Raw genomic sequence first — 24,763 nt, forward strand, 5'->3', positions numbered from 1 at the left:
GGAAATGTCTTTTCTTTTCTTCCAATCCCGGGCGTGTATTCGGTCTTGATTTTGAGGTGCTCCTTCTGTCAGATCCTTGTTTCATTTTAGAAATCGGTGTTGCCTTTATTCTGGCTGTTTGCTGAAGGCTGCCTACTGCAATATATTTTCTTTGAAAGCTGTGTAACCTTTTCTGTCTGACTCACTTTCAACTCTGAGCTCAAGCTTTAGTTCTGATACAGATTGATTTGGGTAATTCTGTTTTAATTGTTCTTCTGCAAGCCCCACTTGATCCCCTGAAGGCAGTCCTGCATGCTGCAGCCAGGTTAGTTTTGGGAACCAGAATTTTCTATTGGATGTCCATTGTCTTGAAGCATCTCCAATTGCTCCCATTGGATCTCCAGAATTAAATTTTCACTTGGCCTTTCTAACTCAAAAAATCTGATGATGCATGGGCTGCTAGTTACTTGATTTTTAGGTTGGTAGTATCTGGGGGATGATGGTTCTTTGCACTTGCGATATTCTCTGATTGGAAGTTCCTGATTTTTGCCATTTTTCTCAAAATAATTTTTCCAGATCACTTGTTGCATGCTCGAAGTCTTACGCTTACTTTTTGATCTGGTAAGGTTTAGTAAATTGAGACTGACTATGCAATACTGATTTTAGCTATATATTTGTTTTACTCGTGCATGTTCTTTTCACTTTTGTTTTTATTTGGTGACTATATTCCCAGTCTACACCGCAGTATACTTTTGCCATGTGTGTGCTAAATTGGAAATAGAAAATGAATAAATGGTTGACTGCTAGTTGAAGAAATTAAATCCGATACATTTTATAGAGGGACCACTTTCTCACTCTTTAATTTTAAATCAGATTTTGACTTAACATTTTTCTTTCTTTAGGGCCGGCGTTCTCGACGGCAGAGACGTGAATTCAGAGAGAAACGCTTAAAAGGGAGAAAAATAAGCCCTCCAAGGTGAGTGCTCCATCATTCTCTTCATAAGCACTCACAGTGTTGGTCTCTGGCATTCATATCTAACTCTAGCACGCAGGTTTTATTGCTTCATCAAAACTTTCACAGATGAAGAACAACACATGTGACTTGCATTAAAGGCCACATATACACAATTGCTGCATTGACCTCTGCAAATCTGTACTTGGTTTGGTTCATCTATTCTCCCCCCCACCCCCCTAAATATCTGTCTGCTGCATATATCTTTCAAATATTCACATAGCGGTGTAGCCACCTTTTCATGTTTAGTGGCAGCCACAACCTGTTTGTATTGTTTCGTGTGTTCCCCCAGGGTAATTGTAGAGATTGGGTTACACTGTTAACTTTCATCTAACTATTGCAACCACTACTCCTACGTAACCAGCGCCCAGATACCTCTGGGTTGGGTGCGCTTAACATATGTCAAATAAATAAATCCTTATAGGGCTTTTTGTTGTGTGTCATCATGGGTATTTCTTTTGAGTTCTGCCTGGACTGCAGGCAGGAGCCCTTCACCTTAGGGGCTCTGTGGTTGCCAGTGTTTAGGTAACCGGAGAGACCGCCCCTGTGAGGCCGCTCTGCAACAGCCTCTCTAGGGGTCGAGGCAAGTGGGACCTCATCGGGAGAGACTCCCACTTAGGGGACAAGGATTTCCATTCCTGTGAGGAACTCCCGAAACAGTTACACATAATGGCATACATTGGACTCTCTAAAATGTCAAGGATTTACAAGTCCCAAGACTTGGGTGAAGGAAAAAGTCAAACTATACCATTATCAAGAAGAAAGAAAGAGAATGTATCCCCCTCCAATGAACGGAGACAAGTACGCTGAATACCTGGTACATGCCAAACAACGTGGAGAGAGAGGCATGCTTAGACAGGCAAAGGAGGCCCACCTTCCTGCTTAACACCTGCAGGAGTCGCAGCAGAAACGAGCTTCAGAGCCTGCAACATTCAAGCTTGCACTGGAAGGAAAGGGGAGACGCCATAGATGCAGCGTATCCCAGTTGCAGCAATCAGAGTGGGCTGGAGCCCAAAGCAAGATGGTGGCATGATCACAAATGATACATGGTGGGCAGGTAGCCCCCAAACCAACACCATCCCGAGAACAAAGCTTTAATCGACCCGGAAGAAACACAGGGATGCCGTGGGAATGAGAAAATCGCAGGAAGAGGATGTCGATGTCGGCGACTGAGCTTCCAGCAACGAGGACAGAGAGAAGCTCCCAGACAGGCACAGACCCCATAGACGTTCCCCTGCATTGTTGAGAGGAACTCAGAGCTGAAAGACTGGGAGGCCAAAAGGGAATCAAGACACTCGTCCCACTGCAAGTAAAGAAACGTTGAATAAAAAAACTGTAACTTAAATTGACTTTATGTAAGAAAGAGAAACATTAAGTCCATGAGAGGGATAGAAAGCAAGCTTGGATATCCCTACCCTGGTAAAGAGGAAAAGTACCCACGCCTTCAAAACAGAAAGAAGGGAAAGAGAATGTTATGAATGTAAGTACAGAGAAACCACCAAAGTAAACAATAAACAAGTCCGAGAATGTCAGATAAGGTGAACCCCAATTGTCTAGAAGACCTGAAGAAATTGTGCATCTTCAGGATGTTCCGAGTCCTTAAAGGATCAAAGGAAGTATAAAACGTCCAGAAGATATTCTTCAGGAGGAGAGAAGAGCTAATAATGGCATGAAAGGGCTGCATGAACTGATACAGCAAGTAACTAGAGACTATCTAATGATTAACCAGAAACCCAGAGACTTATGCAAGAAGTATCCTCTGGAGAAGGGAACCATTCTACTGACCTTGTTTATTTAATATTAGCAAAATGTGTCCATACTTCACACAGGTTCTGTAGACCGACATGATGACACTCATCAATTGCTGACAATCACAGAGCAGACTGGGAGGGGAGAATTGGCGTGCTGCTGCTTAATGGGACCTTCTGTGCGCTCTCCCCACCTGTCGCTTCACGCTGGTACGGTGCAGTATGTTGTGGTGCAGATATCTCGGTAATGAAGCATCCTCGGGCCTTGAAACGTGGTTTTGAGGCCTTCAAGTCTTGTTCCTGGCGTTGAGACGATTAAAATTAGATTTGTCCAGTCCTTCTATGACCACATTGATGTTTTGCGTGTTGCAGTGCTAATATCTTGGAAACAGTGTCTCCTAGGGCCTTGAAAAGTAGTTTGTTCCTCACGTCCAGATGCTTAAAATTAGCTGTGTCTGGTCCTTCTACGACCACGTTGATGTTTAGTCGCTTCCAAGCAACCGCCTCAAGTATGCAGGGGCTGAAACCTGGGGAACGGGTTGGAGTGTCCACATGTAATGTAGCTAGTGACATCCGTAGGGTCCTAACAGCTAACTGCAACATCTTGTGCAGATTGGTGAAACAGTGTGGAATTGTATGTAGGAACAAACAAACTGATTTTCCCTTTTTATATCTATAATATAGATACTGGTAGGGCCAGCTAGATTCGTTTTTGATGGCGGACGTAATCCTTTGAACATTCACGGATGGCTGACAAGCACCCTAGTTAGATATATAGGTATGGAGCATCCCATAGCAATAGGGAAAGTTGGGCCTTAATTTGTATTTTGTTAATGAAACATTTGGAACATGTCCTCAGAAGGCCTGCTTCCTCCTGCTGACGCTCCTCAGACCACAATTTACAAAAAATGGGGGGGCCGAAAGAGTGAGTTAACAGGGAAGTGCCCTTTCTCTATGAACATGATACCACAAAATGTAGGGCAAATGCCGACTGTGATTCTGATTTGGTTAGAACAAAAACACGTCTGATCTCCAAAAGCAGGCAACCCGCCTGCTTTATGGATAAAACTACTGTGGTTGAGGGCAGAATTTGTTTTGAAGGGAGACAACAAAGGACTGCTGTGGATTTTGCCACTCGCAGACACAACAAGGCTGTGAAAGAGGACAGAAAGGGATAGAGTTGAATTTCTAGATATTCCTTCCTCCTACCCAAATCTGTCCCTGTGTAGCGCTGGTGTATCGCCTACAAATAGGAGACAGAATAAGAAAATAAACTATTTACTTCTAGTTGTTAATAACATTCAGCCTTGTTGAAGTCATGCTCCTCAACCACTCTCTTCCACTATGTGTCTGTATTGGAAGAGACAAATAGCCAGGTTTACACTCGGTAGTGTAGTGGTTGGGTGTGTACACATCCACTGGGTTATAAAATCTTTAATGACCCCGGGATTGTATAACAACCACACACATCGAAGTTTAAAAAAGAGAAGAAACACAAATACAAGCACAACGTATAAAAACTCACAAATTGTGTTTTTAAACCAACATAAAGACGATCCTCACTTCAATAGGAGTTTCCCTAGATGTTATTCTTACTGCATATGAGGAAGTGAGGTAAAAAATTGCTCATATATATAGAGAATTGCATTCGTTTCAGCGACAGCGTGTGTGATGTGGTTGCTTTCTTCAGGACAGTCTTATGGTTTTCATCTAGGAGGTAGGTTTAATTAGTACATACCAATAGTTGGGTTTCAAGCAAAGAAAGAAAAAAGGCGGGTGAGTTACTTTACCACCTCCTTATTGTGTCTTTTGGCTGGGACAGACGGTGACCCTATGTAACAGAAAACATGTGCACGTCACCGTTTGGTTAATAACTGCCAATCATGGCTTTCGAATGAACAGTTCTATTAGTACTATTCAAATTTTAAATACACAACACAAGATGTGATTATTGTCTTTTATCATAATTCGCAATCTGGTGTTAGTCTATGTTCCATTTACTATTTTCCCAACGGGAATCCCCACGTTGTATTTTTTTCACCTGCTGGTGTTATTTTGTAGTCTATGCATGCCATTTGCAGTGTATTATTCAAAAGAGCCCTGGTGTATACAATATCTATAACATATATATATATATATATATATATATATATATATATATATATATATATATATATATACATCATATCGCTTTGGCGACCATTAAAGGTCACTGACCTGATTGTAACAGTTGACTTGACATGGTGTTTTCATCTGGGCTCATGTGGAAAAGATTCCTACGGTAAATTGTGTCCTCGGTGGTCAGAGGTGGAGTCCTGACCTGGCAAAAGGGAGCTGGGGTTAGTAAGCGCCCTATCTCCATGTCCTGGTCTTTTTAGTCTCAGAAATTTAAACCAATTGTAAAGCAATGCGGGGAGCGGGAAAAACAGCCCGGAGCCGAAAGGTGTGTGCCGCAAGTCACTTGCTCCCGGGCCGTAATCCCTCCGCATTTGTCCCTGTTTCTGGCCCGTGGGTACTAGGTCTTACCTGGTTGTTGCAGTTGCTATGTGCTATAGTTCGTCCATGTACGAAAGGACATCTGCAGCATCCGTCTGCCCAGCCCGTTGTGCAGTCCGTCACAGGTCATGTGACTGTAACCGAACGCATCGCGTTATATTATTTCACCTGAGCGTGCGTTCGCAATCCGCCACAGATCATGTGATGGCTGCCTGGGAAAACGTTGCATTTCATTGGTTATCACGGATACGCGTTACCCGTAAGACGGGCACCTCTGTCAGTCACGGGTGCCTGGCCACTGCGGTCTCGGCTCACCCTGCACATATTGTGCCGGGGCCGTGTTGGATAATTGAGAACGAGTGTGTGCAATTGCTCTCACTTATACAGGCTGATGTCATTCATTGCCCAAACACATTGTGTCTGTGCCCAGAAGTTTAGCTAATCATAGCTAAAGTTTGCCAGGGGATATTCTCATTCAGCCCTAATTGGTCTGTTTTCAGGCGGAAGACCCATTTTTTCTCTTTTTAGGAGCAAATTGGCCATGTCCCCACCTCTTCTCGGACAGGTCACTTTCTCTATTATTGTCCATGTGATTTCATTGGCTTTATGTTTACTTAGTTTAAAGTGTTCCACCATTGGGGCATTTTCCCGTTCTGTTCTTATACACGACTGGTGCTCTTGTATGCGTTTTTTTATAGGTCTGGTGGTCATGCCTATATATTTTTTATTGCATGGGCAGTTAATCATATAGATGACGTTCGAAGTATTGCAGTTGGTCAGCGACTGTTGCCGCCATGGGGTCGTTCCAAGGTCCAAGGTTTGAGATCTTTTCCTGAGGGAGCAAACGTTGCATTGACCGCATGGAGAGTGTCCAGATGCTGGTGTTGTCTCCCAAAGAGTGGTTTGGTTGGGAGCTGACTGGGCTGGCATATAGGAGTGTATGAGATTGTCTCTCAAATGTTTCCTCTTTTTGATGGCAAAATGTGGTAAAGGGAGGGTCACCGGGCCCATGTTTAGTAATGGCCAAAGTTTCATGATTTCTCTTTTGATTTGGTTCACCTTATTGGAATAACTGAACACTGCGGTTATTGTTTTTCCACCTATTGGGCGTACTTTCTGCTGTAAAGTAATGGCTCTAGGGATGTTTCTGGCTCTTTTTCTGGCCAATTGGATTTTTTTTTTGGGAGTACCCCGTTCTGATAGTTTGTTTGCCAGAGTCTGTGCTTGGATGTCGTATTCTTGTAAGCTTGAGCAGTTACGCCTATAGCGCAAAAATTGGCCAAAGGGTAAATTCTCACGTAGGCTCCTTGGATGGAAGCTTGTGTAGTCCAATAGGGCATTGCGGTCTGTGGGTTTCCTAAAGACCGTCGTGGTCAGATGTCCCTCGTTGTTCTAATTTCTACATCTAGGAAGTGTATCACTTCTTTCGTTCTGCATGTCCTGAAGAAAGCAACCACATCACACACGCTGTCGCTGAAACCAGTAGACAGTAATTGCTACAGTCTATAGATACGAATGCAATTCTCTATGTATGAGCAATTTTTTTTACCTCACTTCATCATATGCAGTAAGAATAACATCTAGGGAAACTCATATTGAAGTGAGGATCGTCTTTATGTTGGTTTAAAAACAAAATTTGTGAGTTTTTATACGTTGTGTTTGTATTTGTGTTTCTTCTCTTTTTTTAAACTTCGATGTGTGTGGTTGTTACACAATCCCGGGGTCATTAAAGATTTTATAACCCAGTGGATGTGTACACACCCAACCACTACACTACCGAGTGTAAACCTGGCTATTTGTCTCTTCCAATACAGACACATAGTGGAAGAGAGTGGTTGAGGAGCATGACTTCAACAAGGCTGAATGTTATTAACAACAACTAGAAGTAAATAGTTTTTCTTATTCTGTCTCCTATTTGTAGGCGATACACCAGCGCTACACAGGGACAGATTTGGGTAGGAGGAATGGATATCTAGAAATTCAACTCTATCCCTTTCTATCCTCTCTCACAGCCTTGTTGTGTCTGCGAGTGGCAAAATCCACAGCAGTCCTTTGTTGTCTCCCTTCAAAACAAATCCTGCCCTCAACCACAGTAGTTTTATCCATAAAGCAGGCGGGTTGCCAGCTTTTGGAGATCAGACGTGTTTTGGTTCTAACCAAATCAGAATCACAGTCGGCATTTGCTCCTCAGACCACAGCACCCACCTTTACTAATCAGATGGTAAGGGTCCATGTTAAAACAGAATTTCTAATTTTGGGAATTCTAGACCCCCTTAATGTTTTGCTTTTTCCCTATTTTTATTATTGCATCATTCCTCTGTTTTTGGTGGTCATTGGGGACTTCAACGGACAACCCCCTGCTATTACGGCCCTTTTTTGCTCATTTGGGTTTGCATGTAAGGCTCACATTCCCACAGTGCACACCATTTGTGCCTTTTGGTGATTGTATCACACTACATTGGTTTTATGCAGTGCAATGGTGGCAGCCATTACGCAATTTCTCCAAGTCTTGCCAAGTCTCCCTTCTCTGCTTCATCTTTTCTTCCTACCCTGATGGTCGATATTCATCTTGCTGTTGTCATTTTGGTGCATTTTGCCCTTTTGGAAGTAAAACTGGCCAAAATATTGTCTTTGATAGGTACACTTACCACTGCTGACATAAAGAGCAAAGACTATGACCAGTCTGTGTTGGACCGAACCCTCAAAATCGCGGAGAAGGCACTGAATATCTCCCTAAACGGCACAGGTATTATGCTAACGCCCCACCCCCCTGATCCTCGGCAAATGCAAGCTCCATGTAAGACCTTTACTGTAAGGCCTGAGGAGCTGGGAATGCTGTGCCTCGAAGTAAGGATCGGTGTTGGTAATTCAATGCACGATGAATCCTTCTTTTTTTTTTTGGTTATGGTTTATAAAACCTTTACAAAAATGACAAATTTCAAATAACATCAATATTTGTCAATTCTCAAATTATTTACAGTCAAAAAGATGGAAAATTTACAATTCCATTTAAAATCATCGCACATAAAAAGATTTCATGTTGGTTTAAGTTGCACAATACTCCTATAACATTCGAATTTAGAGTATGTAAGAGTGAGCAAATTAACCCAAGACTAAAAACAGTTATTCTTAATATTTTCCAGAAAATGTTTACCCAAGACTAAAAACAAGCAAAATGATCGATCTTATTATTAACAAAATTCTTTTTTTTACAACATATGAGCATTTTGGCGTCATTGATACAAGTGCTTTGCATGCACCCCACGATTCTTTCATCAAACATCCTCTGTACTAATTTACATAGTTGAAATTAAATTCTCTTTGATAATCCTTAGTAGATGCACCAGGGCAAAGGTTAAAGGATTGTAGTTTCCTACCATGATCCTTTCCCATAAGAATTCCAAACAGTCCACAAAATTCGAATTGACGAATTTCATTAGATTGGTCCGGGCTGTTCTAAATTGATGGCATTCCAGTACCAGGTGCTTTAGTGTTTCAAGGGGCTCAAGACAATTACCAAATCTGCACTTCACTTGCTGCAAGTTCTTTGAACCCCCTTCCCAATGTCTACACCGTTCTCTTGTTCTAATTTGATTGAGTTTAAAACGTATATAGTACGTACGGGTGTTCATACAAGGGAAGATGCTAATATATAAGCAGCAGGGCATACTCTTATGAGAGAATTTTGCATATTCGGAAAACATACTGTAGTTCTGAAACTGATCGAAGGTTCGAATCCAATCCTTCTTGAATAATTTCTTTTTTACGAAGGCTGGTCTAAAACAAAGATAGTTATTCGTTAGAGAGGTCAGCCAGGACCATCTGCATTTGTATTTCGAATTGGTTCAGAGAGTCGACCCTTTTGGACTCAATAACTTCCTGCAGATCTCGATATATGGAGTTTTTAGGTGGATTTAAAATCTTAGCATAGTTCATTAGGGATTGCCACACTGCCCTACATGATAGTGATATGAGGCCTAATTCATGGCGGATTATGCAGTTTGGAATGGAGAGTGCTAAACTCAAGACACCCTTTATTAGGCACCCCTGTAAAGAGTCCAGTATTAAACTGAGATCGAACAGGCACATATCAAAATTATACAGTATCACAGCTTGAACTTTCATTAGCAAAAAATCACGCATCTGAATTAAGGAAAATCTGCAGTATTTGTCAAAAAATAACTTTAGCTGGCTAGCCAAAGGTCGCACTTTCTGTTTGATTCTGTCTTTCCACAATTGTACTGAAGAGTTATTACTCAAATAATGAGATGGATAATCTGACATTTGGAGAATTGACTCTCCCACAATCTTCCATTTAAAGACTTTAAGCTTCCTCCCTCCATTAAACACAATTGTACTAGTTTTTGTTGCAGCGGGTGTTAAGTTATGAGCATGGGCATATATCTCGAACGCATGGAGCTTTACTTGAAGACCCGCTGGCGTAGCATCTAGCAGGATTATATCAGCGAAAGCTAACTAGTGCATTTGCAATGCTCCCATTCTCACTGTGTTCATTCCAATACCTATCCACTGTTTCTCTAAATCACACAGATGTAGATGGTCCTATTGGCTCAGTGAGAGCACCGTGCCTGGTTACCCGAACCTTATATGCTCTATGGTTGTGAAGCATGGCTATCCAGTGAATCAAAACTGTTGGTATGCCCACTCCTGCCATTTTGATCCAGAGTAAATCTCTCACTTCTGTATCAAAGGCTGAGGTCATGTCTATGTTAGCACATAAACGGGATAGGCACCCTTATTTTTAGTCCTCGCCAATACATGTGCTAGGACAGTAGCGTTCAATACTGTGCCCATGTCTCTCCTGAATCCGATTTGAGATTTAGATAAAATATCATGTTGTACTATGAATTTATCCAGATTATATAAAACCATGATAGCAAATATCTTAGCGATGGTGTCTATTACTGAAATCGGACGATAATTATTGGGGTTCTTATAATCACCTTTTTTATAAACGGGTATATTTATTGATGTTCCCCATTTATTCGGTATGTTGCCATTCTGGAAGATTAAGTCATATTTAACTTTAAGAATCTCCCTCTTCAATATCCGGTAACTTAAGGCTGGTTATTGAATCTGGCCTGATTGCTACTGCTGGTAATGTTGAACAGACATGGGGGCCCCACTTGTGGGCGTAGGCAGCTGGTACTGGAGGGCGGGGATTGTAGCCCCCCTTTGAGGACAGGCTACAGAGTGCAGGCACCCTGAAGCAAGTTACGTGCATATACTGACTCAGCTCAGCTTCAGGGCATACGTGGTAAATAAATAATTCTGAAACAAAGAAAAAAGTCGGAGCGCACCAGAGTGAAGAAAATTTCAAGAGAACATATTTAAGGATAACACCAGGAGGGTGTTATTATTCATATCTTAAGAGGTGCGGGGGAGGAAAAGAGGGTTTTGGCACACAAACCCTATAGTAGACAGGAACAAAGAAGAGGACCCAAGATTAGAGTCCTCCCGTCCCCTGCACACTCTGAGGATACGCAACAAAGGCGTACAGGTTTTGCAGATAAGTATAACATAAAGTGTATGCAGCATTTAATAGGAATTATATTCTTTCTAGTTAGACCAAAAATACTCTACTAGTGCCAGTGTAAAAAGTAAAAGGAGGTTAAACTCCCATTTATTCATAAGAAATGTTTGAAGCAAAGGCAGTATGAAGAGCAGCACATTATTTACATCATCAAAAATAACTATAACAGAAAATCCACTGTGGTAGGCTGACGCGTTTCGAGGTCTATCCTCTTCTTCAAAAGCCTTTGTGGAACTGGTGTTCAGTATAGTGTTGTCAAAAACGGAACAAAAAAATGGAAGAAAAGTCTCATTAGATCTAGTCACATCAAAACTAGTCAGATCTATTTTTACATTCATATGGGTATTAGATATATACATCCATTGTAACAAGGGCAATATGTTTAGGTAAACCCAATATAAACACTAAGAATCTCCAGACTAATATACATGATGGCAAGAAACATGTTACAGAACAGTCAGATATCAATGGGGAGGTCTAATAGTCATCTCGAATATGGAGGGCGGTGAAACCAAATTCCAAGGGAAAATACAGAGTATATATGGCCACTAATGGATGATGGAGACACATGGACTAAGGGACAAGGGGCCTTACCTATCTGATCGGTATAAACTGCTCGAATCTGTTAAGAACAGGGAACTTAATCCTAACAAAGGTCGTGGTATATGGCCAGGAACACTAAAGAGAAAGCAAAATAGTATTTATTACTAATGGATAATAATGGTTGCTAATAAGATAGCCCAAAATGGCATGCAGGATCAATGAACGTGCAAGTACGTGAAAGCAGTGAGTTAATTGTGTACGGAATAAAGAAGCCTAATGGTTGTAGTAATGATGAGAAATGCTAGAAAGAGAGTGTGTGGAGGAAAATGAATACACTAAAGGTGTATGGTTAATAAGTAGTGGACATAGTAGTAAAACAGCTAGAAATAAGAAAATAGGTAGATATAATGTTGCGAGAAAGACAGCAACTGGGACTCACAATTTGTTCAAAATCTGGAGATAGGCAGGTATAGGTATGCACGTGCACACTACCTATATGGAGTGCGTCTAGAGGAGATCGCTTTCCGATTAGCAGGCAAAAAGGAAGTTCTGGCTACCTGTAAAAAATGTATGTACAGGGGATCACCTAAAGTAGTGGAAATGTAATAACAGGCAATGTCTAAACTCAGAAAACCAAGTACTCGATAGTAGAGATGGGTGACTGACCTTCTGTTGGTCGGCGCTGAACCCTGGGGGGGGTCTCAGTGTAGCATGCCTCCCACATGGATCAACAGCCGTCATGTAGCCACGTATCATGTGTCAGTCAGCTTTGAAAAAACGAGTAATGACGGAGGACACGTTTTAAAGGAAAAAATGTATGTGAATGGGCTGCGAGTAGAGTGAATCAATCAGAGGGGGAAGTAAGCGTGCCTGATTTCTGCAAGATGGGCAGTCGGCAGTGTCCTGCAACGGGAACCGTGTCCATGGAGACTAGGGAACGTCAAGAAACTGGCGGTGTTAGTCTAAGTTCATAGGAAAGCGCAAAAACGTGTACGAAAAATAAAAGGACTATGCTCGTCACGGGAATATGGCAGACATCTTGGAGAAGGGTCAGTGTCAACCAATACCAATAGTGGCATATACAGACCGGCATGTAAAACGTTTGGATCCTAGTTGAAGCACCAAGATTGGGTGTTGGGAGCAAAAAAGACTCACATATGTGTTCAAAGTCAATACATTCACAAGTTAAACAATGTAACTAATTTAGATTCCTATCTGGATATGATTGTAAACTATAAACTGTCAATAGAGTGCGCAAACGCGTACATGTCTAGATCCCGGATGCAACCCTGTGCTTAAGCCTCAAAGGGGAGCCTCATTATCTTTATCTTTATGGTAAAATTAGTTAACAGTTACATACTTAATACATACTTAATACAATCAGTTACATGTGTAAACATCATTGTAAAATGGAAGCTGCAAACACAGTGCGCTACGGCCTATACATGTTAAGTCAGCAGACAATATTGTGCGGATGGCTTGATACACTTACATAGCAATTATCAAGGTTCACCAATTAATTTCCCAATGGCATATATTCTAGATATAAGCTGACAGGTGTTCAGAGTGAACCTCATGTGTGTGCACCTTGTGCAATCTATTACAGGTATCCTAATATAATCACATCAGTCTACATATGGTCACACATTTCAATGAAATTTGTACAGAATGTACGTATACTCGCCGTCACCATAGTGAAGGTGGCGAACAGGGTTATATACTCCTAGAAGGGAACTCAAAATTTCGCTCAATGTGTTATACATGGCATATACTGGTGCTATCTTATATATTTCTAGAAAAGGGAGTCATTATCATAATTAAAACATGTATCTTGTACCGTCCAAGAGTTCACCCAGTTATGCGATTAAAAGAGAACCGTTGGTATTATCTGTCGAATCTATGACGTGGGAGTGTGACTGTAACATCTAGATGGAGCTGGTGTATGTCTATCTGTATAAGGTCTCGGATACTCAAATTGTATGGGTGTGTACTGTTCAAATGAAGCAATTCAAGGATGCTTCTTCATTAAGCCCTATGGGATATTTCATGTTCAAAAGGTATATCCAGTATTTTTCTCTTCGGGATAATATCAATGAATAGTTACCTCCTCGTTGTGGTTTCTTAACTTCAATTACTTGAAATCTCAATTGGGCAATGCTGTGCTTAGCCTCCAAAAAATGTCTCGCCACTGGGGATTTTTGGTTGTTGCACCGGATGGTTGATTTATGTTCTGCTATGCGGTTCTTCAGTGGCCTTGTGGTCTGTCCAACATATAGCTTCCCGCATGGACATTTTAAAGCATATGTCACGCCTGGTGTCATGCATGTAGCAAAACTCTTAAATGTTTTTCCCGTATGTGGGTTGGAAATGGTGTCCCCTTTAATCACGTTGTTGCAGCAGGTGCAGTTAAGACAGGGGAAGGTACCCATCTTTTTGGTCTGGAGAAGTTTTTGCTCGTCATTGTTGGGTCTTTCTGCCTTAAGAAGTCTGTCTCTGAGGTTCCGGCCTCTTCTAAATGCCATCATCGGGATTCTTGGAAAGAGGTTTTTTACATGTTCATCACTTTGAATAACATTCCAATGTTTACGTATTGACTTACTTATCTGAAAGCTTTGTTGCGAATATTTAGAAATGTACATAAGAGTTGTCGCTTTTGGGTTTTGGTATCAAAAGGTCATCCTGCGATAGGTGGTTAGATCTCATGTTAGCCTCCTCTAGCACATTCTCTGTCTATCCTCTTCTTTCAAAGCGTTCGATTAGCTGGGAACACTCAACATCTAACCCTGCTAGTTCACAAATAATCCTTTTTTAATCTCAATATTTGGCTGTATGGAAGACTCTTCAACATGGGTTTTGGGTGAAAGCTGGTGAAATGTAGCAAGTTGTTAGCGTCTGTAGGTTTGTGATAAATGGTGATCGTAATCTTCCCTTCATGTATCCTCAGTCTGACATCTAGAAAGTGTAGGTACGGTTCTCCGATCTCCATTGTAAATTTTATTTTCGGATGCACAGTGTTCATATGTACCAAGAAGAGATATAACTATGTTCTCGTACCGCACCAAATAACAAAGATATCGTCTATGAACCGTTTCCATTGGATGATCTTGGTGGACCAAATAGGACTGTTCAAAACATGGTCTAACTCAAACTTGTACATGAACGAGTTTGCATAAAATGGGGCCATTGCCGACCCCATTGATGTTCCCGAAATTTGATTGTAGAAGGTTCCTTGGAATCGGAAGTAGCTATTGTTGAGAATCAGTGTGAGAAAATCAATTATTAATTCCGGGTTGCCACGAATTTGTTCTGAATTAGAGAGGCGCCAGTCAACAGCATTAATGCCCTCACTATGGGGTATACAAGCTGCATACATCCATGCTAAAGATCTGACAGACGGTCATCATCAATGGCTGAGATTTCTTTGAGGCAGTAGAAATCGGTGGCATCTTTAAGGTACGTGGGGATATTCTGAATCCAAGGTTGTAGTATGCGGTCCACATAAATAGCCAGGGGGTCAAAAATGCTATCTGATCCCGCGACTATTGGTCTCAATGGTGGATTTTGGTTGTCTTTATGAATCTTGGGGAGACCATAGAACACAGGTGTGATGGGATGTTTATTGACATGGTACTGACTTGTTTTAACACTGATCCATTCGTTATCCAGTGCATTGCCAATGGAAGTTTCAATGGAGATCTTAATGCTTTGAAGAGGATCACCATCTAGTTGGGTATATGTTGTGGGATCATTGCGGTGTTTGTTGGTGTAGTACCTTGTGTCCATCACAACTATCGCCCCTCCCTTGTCTGCTGGTTTGATCGTAACCTCTTCATCCCTTGCAAGTGTCTCGATGTGTTTGAGTTGGAAGTTCTTAATGTTGACCGGAGATGTTTTCTGGTAATTAATTTGTCTGAAATCGTTGAGTACTTTTCTCTCAAACATGTCAATGATAGGATTTTGTATCGGTGGGTCAAACAAACTCTTAGGTCGTAACTCTAGGGTTTCTTCTGTCATCATCTTGTCCTGACTCACACTCGAAAAACATCTTAAGCCTAATCTTTCTCATTAGTCTGTGAAGACGGATTTGTTCTTCAAATAAAGATGTATTACAAGTTGGAACGAATGAGAGGCCTCTATTGAGGATGAACAATTGGTCACTAGGGGTTTTCTCGATGTTAATAAATAGGTTTTCCGTCATCTGTTCTTTCCCCTTTGTTGCTTTTTTGCCTCTTCTGGTCTTTCTCTTGGTCTTTCTCGTAAGCCTAAAAAAGCCCCCGATGGTGTTGCCGTCTGCGCCGTGTGTTCGGCTGGTCTATCGGCGTGAGAATCACTAGTTTCACTCTGTGTCGATGTTGGATGTTGTCTTGAGGCTTGTGGTATTGGATCCCCTATGCTTCCACTACTGCTGCCACTTCCAGAATTGGGGGAATTTGGGTGTTGTGGTCTATTTCTGTTCAAATTTCGGTGATGGTAGAACTCCTGCCAGGTGTAGACAATATCATTTAAGTAGTCGAAGGTGTCTCGTTTAAATTTTCTTAATTTTCTTTGTTCAATGTCCACCTTTTAGTTATTTAATTTATCATTGATGTCATCAAGTAAACCTTTAAGTTCATCGGCTGACTTAAATTCCGATAACTGGGATTTCAAGGCCTCGATGTCTGTGTCAATGGTGGTTAATGACTTCGATATCTCTTCTATGATTAACAAAATGAGGTCCAGAGAGCATTTGTTTAAGATCTGATCCCATTTGGCAACGAATGCCTTGCTTTCGCTACACAAGGTAGTTCTTAGATATACCCTTACACCTTTAGGTATCCCCTGTGACTTGTAGTATTCTACAAGCATTGTAGCATGGATTTGAGGCCAGAATATTAATTCTGACCTCGGCAAGCTTCTAGCATGGTCTGAAAGCGCAGGGGCACGTCCCAAGCCAATACATCTTTGCTTTCTGCATGTAGACTGTCAGACTCTAAGCAGGTAGCGTAAAATGTTTAATTAGGAGGCTGGTGGGGCGTCAGAGGTGTAGCCCTGCCAGTATGCTCTTATTCGCAAATAGCACAATTGGAGTTGACAAGATGTTTTACTTCCTTAATCGAACAGCCTATCCGAAGACATCGTCACATTTTGAGCTTGCTTGACAGCCAATGACATTTCAAATGTTGCTGGTTGGGCCTGTGAGTGGCATTGGAAAGATGTGCAGCAGTGTAAAAACAGGAGGAGCCATGCTGAGCTACCCGAGCGGACTGTGCCAGAACATGTACGCCGATTTATTTTGGTAGTGTACGGTTCATTTTTATTTTTTATAAGTAAAATCCACTTCTGGAGCAAATGAATCATTGCATACGTTGTGAGCAAGCTGAACCTGCTGCCAGCGGCCATGGCCACTCACAACAAACTGCTGTTCTTGTCTCATGTTCGTAGGCAGTGGCTGGTGGGCACTGTGCGCATGGATTGGCGAGATGTTAATATTCTTATTAGCATTTTTGATTGTCTTATTCTCTTAATCTGTGTTGTCACCCATTGCTCTGAGTGTGACAGCGAGATGCACTGTGCACGCATGATTTATTATTTCCTTGTCAGCCGTAGACTTCACAGCTGGGGGAGACGGGTCACAGTCAGTGCGTTATATTGGGCTTCAACCAGGGTTGAAGCCGTGCTGCGCACCTTTCCAGACCACCCTGATCCCCGCTGTCCTCAGAGAGCCTACATTTTCCTTGAGTTCAGGACAACGTGACTCAAGGTTTTTCCTCAGTGGAACACTAAAAATGGCTTCATCAACATAATAGTTTAGTTACTCACCGGATTATAATGTGACTAAATTAGAGCTGCGCATTACCCATTATAATTGCTGATGTACATGATATCCAGAAACAGCACCATAGCGAATCTCAGTTCATTTGAATGGCGAGCTAATAATTCCGATCAAGACGGAAACAATGCATGCGATATGAAGATACCGTGTTCCTTGTGGACTTTTCGTTTATTTTAAATTAATCCCAGAATATTTTGCTCTTTGCTGTTGTCAAAAATGTGCATACCATATTTAATCGTATTTCATGGTAATGACTTTTTCGGTTTATACGCTAGCAGCTGTAGAATGTTTTCAGAATGTTTGTGCAATTAACTTCCTTCCACACTAAACCAGAGCTACAGACCAATTGACCATAGACTCTAAAAACAGAGAACCTTTCCAGGCGGGCTTTTGGCGGGCCTTGGCACCATTCCCAACATAATAGCCCTAAATATGCTTAAAGCAAAAGTGGTTGAGCGGAAACAGCCACTCTACATGATATTTGTAGATTTCCGCGTGGCCTTTGATTCAATAGATCGGCAGAAAATGTTCAATAAATTAAGCACCTACAAATGTCCCCTTACACTGCTAACACTAATAAAATCACTACACACCAATACATCTATGCAGGTGCAGCTCACTCTGCAGGGTCTGCTGTCCTCAATTTTTGAAACACATCGTGGTTTACAACAAGGATGGATCTTGGCGTCCACATTGTTCAATCTATTCATACGAGATATTGGGTGGAAATTAGATGAGGCCCTAGCAGATGCTCCCAAACTTGTCCAACAAAAGTTGGCTTGGTTGCTTTACGCAGGCGATTTAGTTCTGCAGTCACAGACACCACAGGGATTGCAAAATGTGCTATCTAAACTAGAAGAAAATGCAAAAGATAACCTCCTGATTAACATCGAAAAACCCCAAATTGTCATATCCGGAGCAAAACCGCGGAAGAAGTCCAACTCATTTTCTTGGAAATTACATCATTCAAACTTAATGGTTGTAGAACAGTACAAATACCTGGGCGTGATGTTTAGTGGTCACATCGCTAGCCCAACTTTTCATACAACTATAGAGCTGAAACTTCGTAATCTAGTTTCACAGGCAAAGATTCTAACCTACAAATATGGCAAATTTTCATATTCCCTCATCACAATGTTCTTCCAATAAAAAGTGGTCCCCACCATTATATACGGAGTGGAAGCAATGTTGCCATGGAATCCTGTAAAATGGGAGAGATTTGAGGCTGGTTTTTGGAGGGCCATTTGAGACTACCTAATTGCGTACCAATGGCCTTAATTGGGTATGAATTAGGCTCTGTATCCTTAGCTATGCAAGTGGCTTGGAGAATATGTGCCTTATTTAGGAAATGCATGTTGGGTGTTGAATCACAAACTGTACTCAGTACTGTAGCTTGCTACTTGTTGACATCAATGGACACATTTCCAACTATGTGGCGAAACAACGTGTTGGACATAATCATTTCTGCTGATTTATCAATTGATGAACTGTTAACTAATCCAGATAAATTTAAGCTGAAACTGTACAGATATGACTGGGTATGTACGCGAGAGAAATGCACTAGTTATAGTGATTTTAACGTGTTAATGTTTGGTCACAAGAAATGAGGCCTGATGGCGGACAATCTAGTGCGCTGTCCCTCTTTGCATATTCGAAATCATTACTTGAGACGGAGAATGAACTTGTGGCCCACAAATGAAATACGTGCCAGAAGAGGTATAATACCAAAGGGAATGAACTATTGCCGTTTTTGCAAAGAAACTGTGCATAAAGAACCTTTACAGCACTTGGTAGTAGAGTGCCATGCACTGAAGTCAGAACGGGATATGTTTTTTAAGAATCTCTTGGCACTGACCTGTACTGACAGTTGTGATGTCATCTGGCAAGCTCTCTTTATCACTACTAGAATGTCGGTCAAAATTGCCTTAATACAGTTTCTTGATGTGGTTTTATCACACACTTCTATTTCAAATATTTGCCATAAGAATGCAATCAGCGACACGTCTTCTATATAGATGGTGACCAGTATAGTTAGTCCATCCTTTTTCATTCCAGTTACCTTTTATCTGCTTCTCTACTAATTCAAATTATTTGTTGTTTTAACAAACGACCTTAGTTTTAAGAATATGTGTGATTGTCTTAAATTGAGATGAAATTGTATGATAACATGTTTTGTATGATATACATTTTTGAAAGGTTGATTCTGTCAGCCAACCAACATTTTTTTTTAAAAGTCCTTCTCAGTAATCTGTAGTATTACACGTTTAGGGGCAAGGAATATTTCCAGATCTATTTAAATTATAATTTGCATTAAATTTCGTATTTTTGTCAGCAAAATAGCAATCTCTGGGAAGTAAGTAAACAATGCACTTTTGTGGTGACTTTCAGCTTTGCCATCGTGCCATTGGAGAATCTGCAAAGTCCCCACAAATGTGCTATTTTAAAGCCACATAATGCAGAAAGCAACCTCCCTTCTCCATTCAGCATTTCATTTCAGACTTGCATTCGTCAGCCTTTCGTCACCGTCTCAGTCACACTAACCTGTTGGATGGCACCTGCCTCTCTGCTGATCACATCACCAGAGCTTTACAGTCTGATATGCTGAGTAGAGCGCCAACCTACGCAGGTAACCAGTGGGGAAGAGGGGTGTGTGGCCACAAAGAGCCACGGTTACTAATGAAAATGTATAGATTTTTCTCGGGAGTCTAGGACCTATGGGCCATTGTCAGAATGTTGTATGTTTAATAACTGAAAACGTGGTCATGTTTTTAAACCATTATCAGGCGCATTATTACTATTTGCTTTAATCCCAAAATAGTAATTTAGGGCTTGGTGGATCCCTGGCTGGCTTTCTTTGTTCTGCTGTGCAGAAGGCAATAAACCTGCCCTGTGATAATATGCAGCCACTGGGCACATGCCAGAGAACTGCATATCAATGCATTGTTATCCTATGCAGGCTGGATTTCCTAGCTGTAGAGAAGGAGGCTTCAAATATTTTCAAATGGGCCCCCATTTATCATCTGTTGGCCCCGTCTAGACTGAAACTAACCCAACTGCCAACCAACCAACCAACCGACCGTCCGGCCAGATGTCCAGGAGTGGAGGTGCACTAAAGAGGTTGATTAGGCTAAAAACTCTTGTCTGTAGTTCATTTTAATGTCAATGTAATTATGGTCATTAGTACCTAAACCTAATGTTTTTTATGCAATATATTTGTGGAATTGCACAGCTTGGACCCCATTTTTCCCATATTTTCTAACTTAAGGGGTTTGGGCTCGATAACTGCGTTCACTTGCCAATTAGGCCAACAAAATTGACACTGTACCTTCTTTCAAATTCACCAAAAGCCACAGACTGTGGGTGCTTGTCGGAGGACTTTCCTGGTGGTACTGGCACCATGCTGTTCTGCCATGCCGGAACCACTGCATTTGGGGGCTTTGGTGCCATTGGTTGGTGATGCAGTGAGTCTGCACATGCCGTCTACTCAAGTCGGCTCGTCTGTCAAAAGGTATAGCCGTGAACCCCCAGTCATCAGTTACTGTAAAGCCAGAGTCTGGGTGCCCAAAGCCTCCCGACGAGAGGGGGCAGGTCCTCATTGCCCTTAAACTGCTAACGATGGTCCCAGAAATGTCTTCTGTACTGATGGGTCCGATGATGACTTTACAGGGAAGCGCACAAGGCTTGCACGTTTCTGCTTCTCGTAACCCGCTTGACGAATGGAGATAGCATAATTTGATCTGCACCTTTTTAAGGGGAAAAACCATGGCAACAAGAACTCTTATAGGCGCTCTCTAATCAATACAAAGCTCTCAATTGTGGGTGTGTCCGACATTTCTTTCAAGGTTTTTTCCTCTGAATATTCTTGATTGCTTGTTCTCTGGGGGGTGTAGTGTGCGATTTGGATTCAATAACCCTTATTTAAGGCTGTGTCAGATACAATGTAGGGAGGCACTACTGGATAGTGGTATTTGGGTGTTTTTGGATGTTAGGACCAGGTAGTGCCATCGGCACGATGCCTGGTTTGACACCTTGATCGGTATAAACCAGTCGGACCTCAGGGATAAATAGTATGACGGCTCCCTCTATAACACCTTCTATTATTGGTCTGCCATAGGCCTTTTGAGATTAATTTCTTCAATCCCATGCAAATATTGAGTCTCTCCCAATGAGCTTCTGACTCTGTCTTTAGTTGCATAAACCATGTTCCTCCAACCCAGCAGTAACCCCTGGTGAGCGGCCTACTTTGTCGGAGTAGAATACCGTGGACTATTGCTGGCTTATGTGATAAATTGCTACATTCTGACTGGTTAACTTTCTTCCGACAATCGAGATGAAAGTTGATGTTGTCTGCCTTCAGTAAACTCAGCTGCTGGTGGCCCCAATATTACCCGGCTACACTGGTTTCTCGATACAGGTCAAGAAAAGTGTGTCGGGTTACTCGAGGAGGAGCTTGGCCGCATGGTTCCGCATACAGTCATCTTTTGATATATTGATCAGTGAAGCTCATGATTGACGAGGATTTTTTTTTTAACTTTATTTTTGGTTTGCATATCACATCACACACGCTTCAGTTACCCTCTTGCATCTAAATACATATACTTTTCAATGAAGGTTCTCCCCTTTCCTTCCCCCAGTGCATCCAGCAACATACACATTCATATATTTACAACATTTTAGTTATACTGCAGTTACGGATTACTGGGTTTTGTTATGAGTTCATTCACTATCAGAGTTCTCTGTGTCTGGTGGGGTGGCGCCCAGGTACGTTCTAAACAAAGTCCAAATGTCTTTCTGTCTACAAGGAGGGGGTACCATTCCTATGTAAGTGTCCTCGCATTCATTAATGTATGTTAAGGTTTTTAGGAATGGTTCTGCGCGTGGGGCATGGCTACTCTTCCAGTTTTGAAGGTACACTTCTTGGCTGCTGCACAGGCTACGTTAAACAATATCCTGGGGTTTTCCCCTATATCGCCAAAGAGGTATTTTTGAGGTTTGAGCTGCACTAGGATTTGTGTTAAATCTTCTAAGATGCTCGCTAGTTCACGCCAGAATCCGGCTATCAAGGGACAGGCCCAGTACATGAGGAATGTATCCGCACAGGGGTTGTTACATTTCGGGCAGCTTCCCGAAACAGATTTATGGAATTTCGCCATTCTGATTGGGGTGTAATGGAGTTTATTCAATATTTTAAACTGTATGAGTCTTAGGCCCGCATTCAGTGATACTTTCTTGTTAAGGATACAGTACCTGGACCATGTCCCTTCTTCTATTGTTGCACTTTCGTCTAACATCAAGGCCTCAAAAGACATTTTTGTGTGTGTTTGAACTATGTTGTATAGTATGGAGACCCCTGTACCAGTTTGTGAGTACAGTGATTGATAGCATGGGTGTTCGGGCCGTTCTAGTGGGAATGTCAGCCATCGTTTCTTGAATGCTGCCTTCATACGGTGGTATTGCAGGGTGACAAGTTGGTTTCTCCCTACTGTGTCTGCGAAATCCTGTGGTGTTACGAATCTACCGTCTGGGAACATGGCTTTCGTTTTGAACTCTTACTCCGGGAGCCAGGTCTTCTGTATGCTAACGTCATATGTTGGTTTAATGCCTGGAAAGTTCCATAACGGGGCTTGTGAATCATAGGTTGTGTCAATGTGGAGCCGTTTCCTGATTGCGGCCCATGCCGCGATGGTGCAAGATGCGGGGTCAAATTTACATTCGTCTGAGATTTCGTGAAGATTATGGCTCTTGGGTCTGATGGACGGACCGAGTGTCGCTCAATGGGGACATTTGGTGTCCTTTCAGTAGGGTCTTGCCAGTATTTGGCATATTGTGCCTGTGCCACTTGATAATACAGTTCAAAGTCTGGTGCGGCGAAGCCCCCCATTTCATAGGGTTCGACTCGGTTGTCCCACTTCAGCCTATTGGCTCCGCCGTTCCATATGAAGGTGGTCGCCATGGAGCGTAGGTTTTCGAAGAAGGGTTTGCCTGGCCATATTGGGAAATTGCTGAAGATATACAGGAGTTTGGGGAGCACTACCATTTTGAGCACCGCGACTCTGCCTGCGAGTGATATGGGAAGTCTAGACCAAATTTGGAGTTTGGTATAGATAGTCTGTAGTGTGGATTCATTGTTATCAATATATAAGGAGGTTTTGTCTCTGGATACCAGGATTCCTAAGTATCTGATATGGTTGGGGGCCCATCTCAAGCCATAAGAATGCGTCGGACAGATAGTGGCCTGTGTCAGTGGAAAGATTTCAGACCTACTGGTGTTGATTTTGTAGCATGAGTGTTCAGTGAAGTCTTCTATCACTGTCAGTGTGGGGGCCAGATTTGTTTCTGGTTCGTGAATGTACAATAATGCATCAGCCGCATATAGTGATATGGATTGATAGGCGCCGGCCATCTTTATGCCCCTGAGTTCTTGTTCCAGCCTGATCGCCGCCGCTACCGGCTCGATCGTGAGGACGAAAAGGATGGGGGAAAATGGGCACCCCTGTCTAGTGCCCTTGTGTAGAGTGAAGTGACTGGATAGCATGCGATTTGTTAGGACCTTAGCTTTGGGTGCAGTGTAGAGCAGTCTGACACATTGCTTAAAGTATGGGCCAAATCCAAATTTAAGGACCTCAAACATGTATGCCCATGAAACTGAGTCAAGCGCTTTTTCAGCGTCTAATGATACAGCACCGCTTGGACTCCCGGTTTGATCTGTGCCATGATGCTAAATAGTCTACATAGGTTTAGAGCTGTGGACCTCGTTGGGAAGAAGCCGCACTGGTCAGGATGTATTAGTGTGGTCATTTTGGGCAACAGTCTGGTAGCAAGTACTTTTGCGTATACTTTTCGGTCTGTGTTAATCAGGGAGAGTGGGCGGTAGGAGGAGCGCTCATGTGCAGGACGTCTAGCTTTCAGTAGTACCGTTATGACTGCATCCGTCATTGTGTCTGGGAGTGAGCCAGAGCTCATAGCTTCCTCCCATACTAGGGTTGGTATCGGGGCAAGTATCGTGGAGTATGTTTTATATAGTTCAGAGCGCAGGCCATCTGGTCCTGGAGTTTTGCCCGCTGCTAGTGATTTGATCGCTTCGGCGATCTCTTCACTAGTGATCTGCTGTTCAAAGAGCGAGCTGTCTTCTAACGAGAGTCTGGGAAGGTCAATCGTGCTCAAGTATTGCTTTGTCTTCCTGCGTGCGTGTATCGTGGTTGGTGTATAAATTGTTATAGTAGTCAGCAAATTCAGCATTAATGTCTTCTTCCCCATGTACTGCTGTTCCCTAGTTTGTCAGGATACTTGTGATTGGGGAGTGGTTGTGTGCATTCTGTAATAGGCGAGCCAGATGGTGTACCGCTCTGGTATCCTCTCTCTATCTGCGGGCTATGATTGGCGTGGCCATGCACTGCTGTTCTTTAGTTGCTAGGTCGTTGAAGTTTTGGAGATAGGCGTTAATATCGGCAAGTGAACGCTTGTCATGTGTTGCCGTGTAGGTGGTTTCGAGTGTCTTCAAGTGTGCTTCTGTTTTATCTAGTTCTGTTCTGACGGATTTGAGGAGTCCAGTGGTTCTAGAAATTAAGTTGCCCCTTACCCAAACCTTGAATGTTTCCCATATGGTGGACCATTTGCTT

The 24,763-nt window shown here is 42.3% G+C and overlaps 1 protein-coding gene across 4 annotated transcripts in view; it reads left to right on the plus strand.

The window, feature by feature from the left end:
- The window catches only part of CLASRP (CLK4 associating serine/arginine rich protein), a 1,024,175-nt gene that overhangs the window by 389,120 nt on the left and 610,292 nt on the right, over positions 1-24,763 (plus strand). For all 4 annotated transcript variants that reach the window (XR_011302052.1, XM_069644604.1, XM_069644606.1 and 1 more), the window contains one exon: positions 882-955. Coding sequence is in view for 3 of the 4 variants with exons in the window: in XM_069644604.1 (XP_069500705.1) it covers positions 882-955 (74 nt within the window). In the remaining variant the exon portion in view is untranslated. The remainder of the gene's footprint in view (positions 1-881; positions 956-24,763) is intronic.

This window comes from Ambystoma mexicanum, chromosome 2p, assembly GCF_040938575.1.
Source record: "Ambystoma mexicanum isolate Mex_15411 chromosome 2p, UKY_AmexF1_1, whole genome shotgun sequence".
Classification (NCBI taxonomy): domain Eukaryota; kingdom Metazoa; phylum Chordata; class Amphibia; order Caudata; family Ambystomatidae; genus Ambystoma; species Ambystoma mexicanum.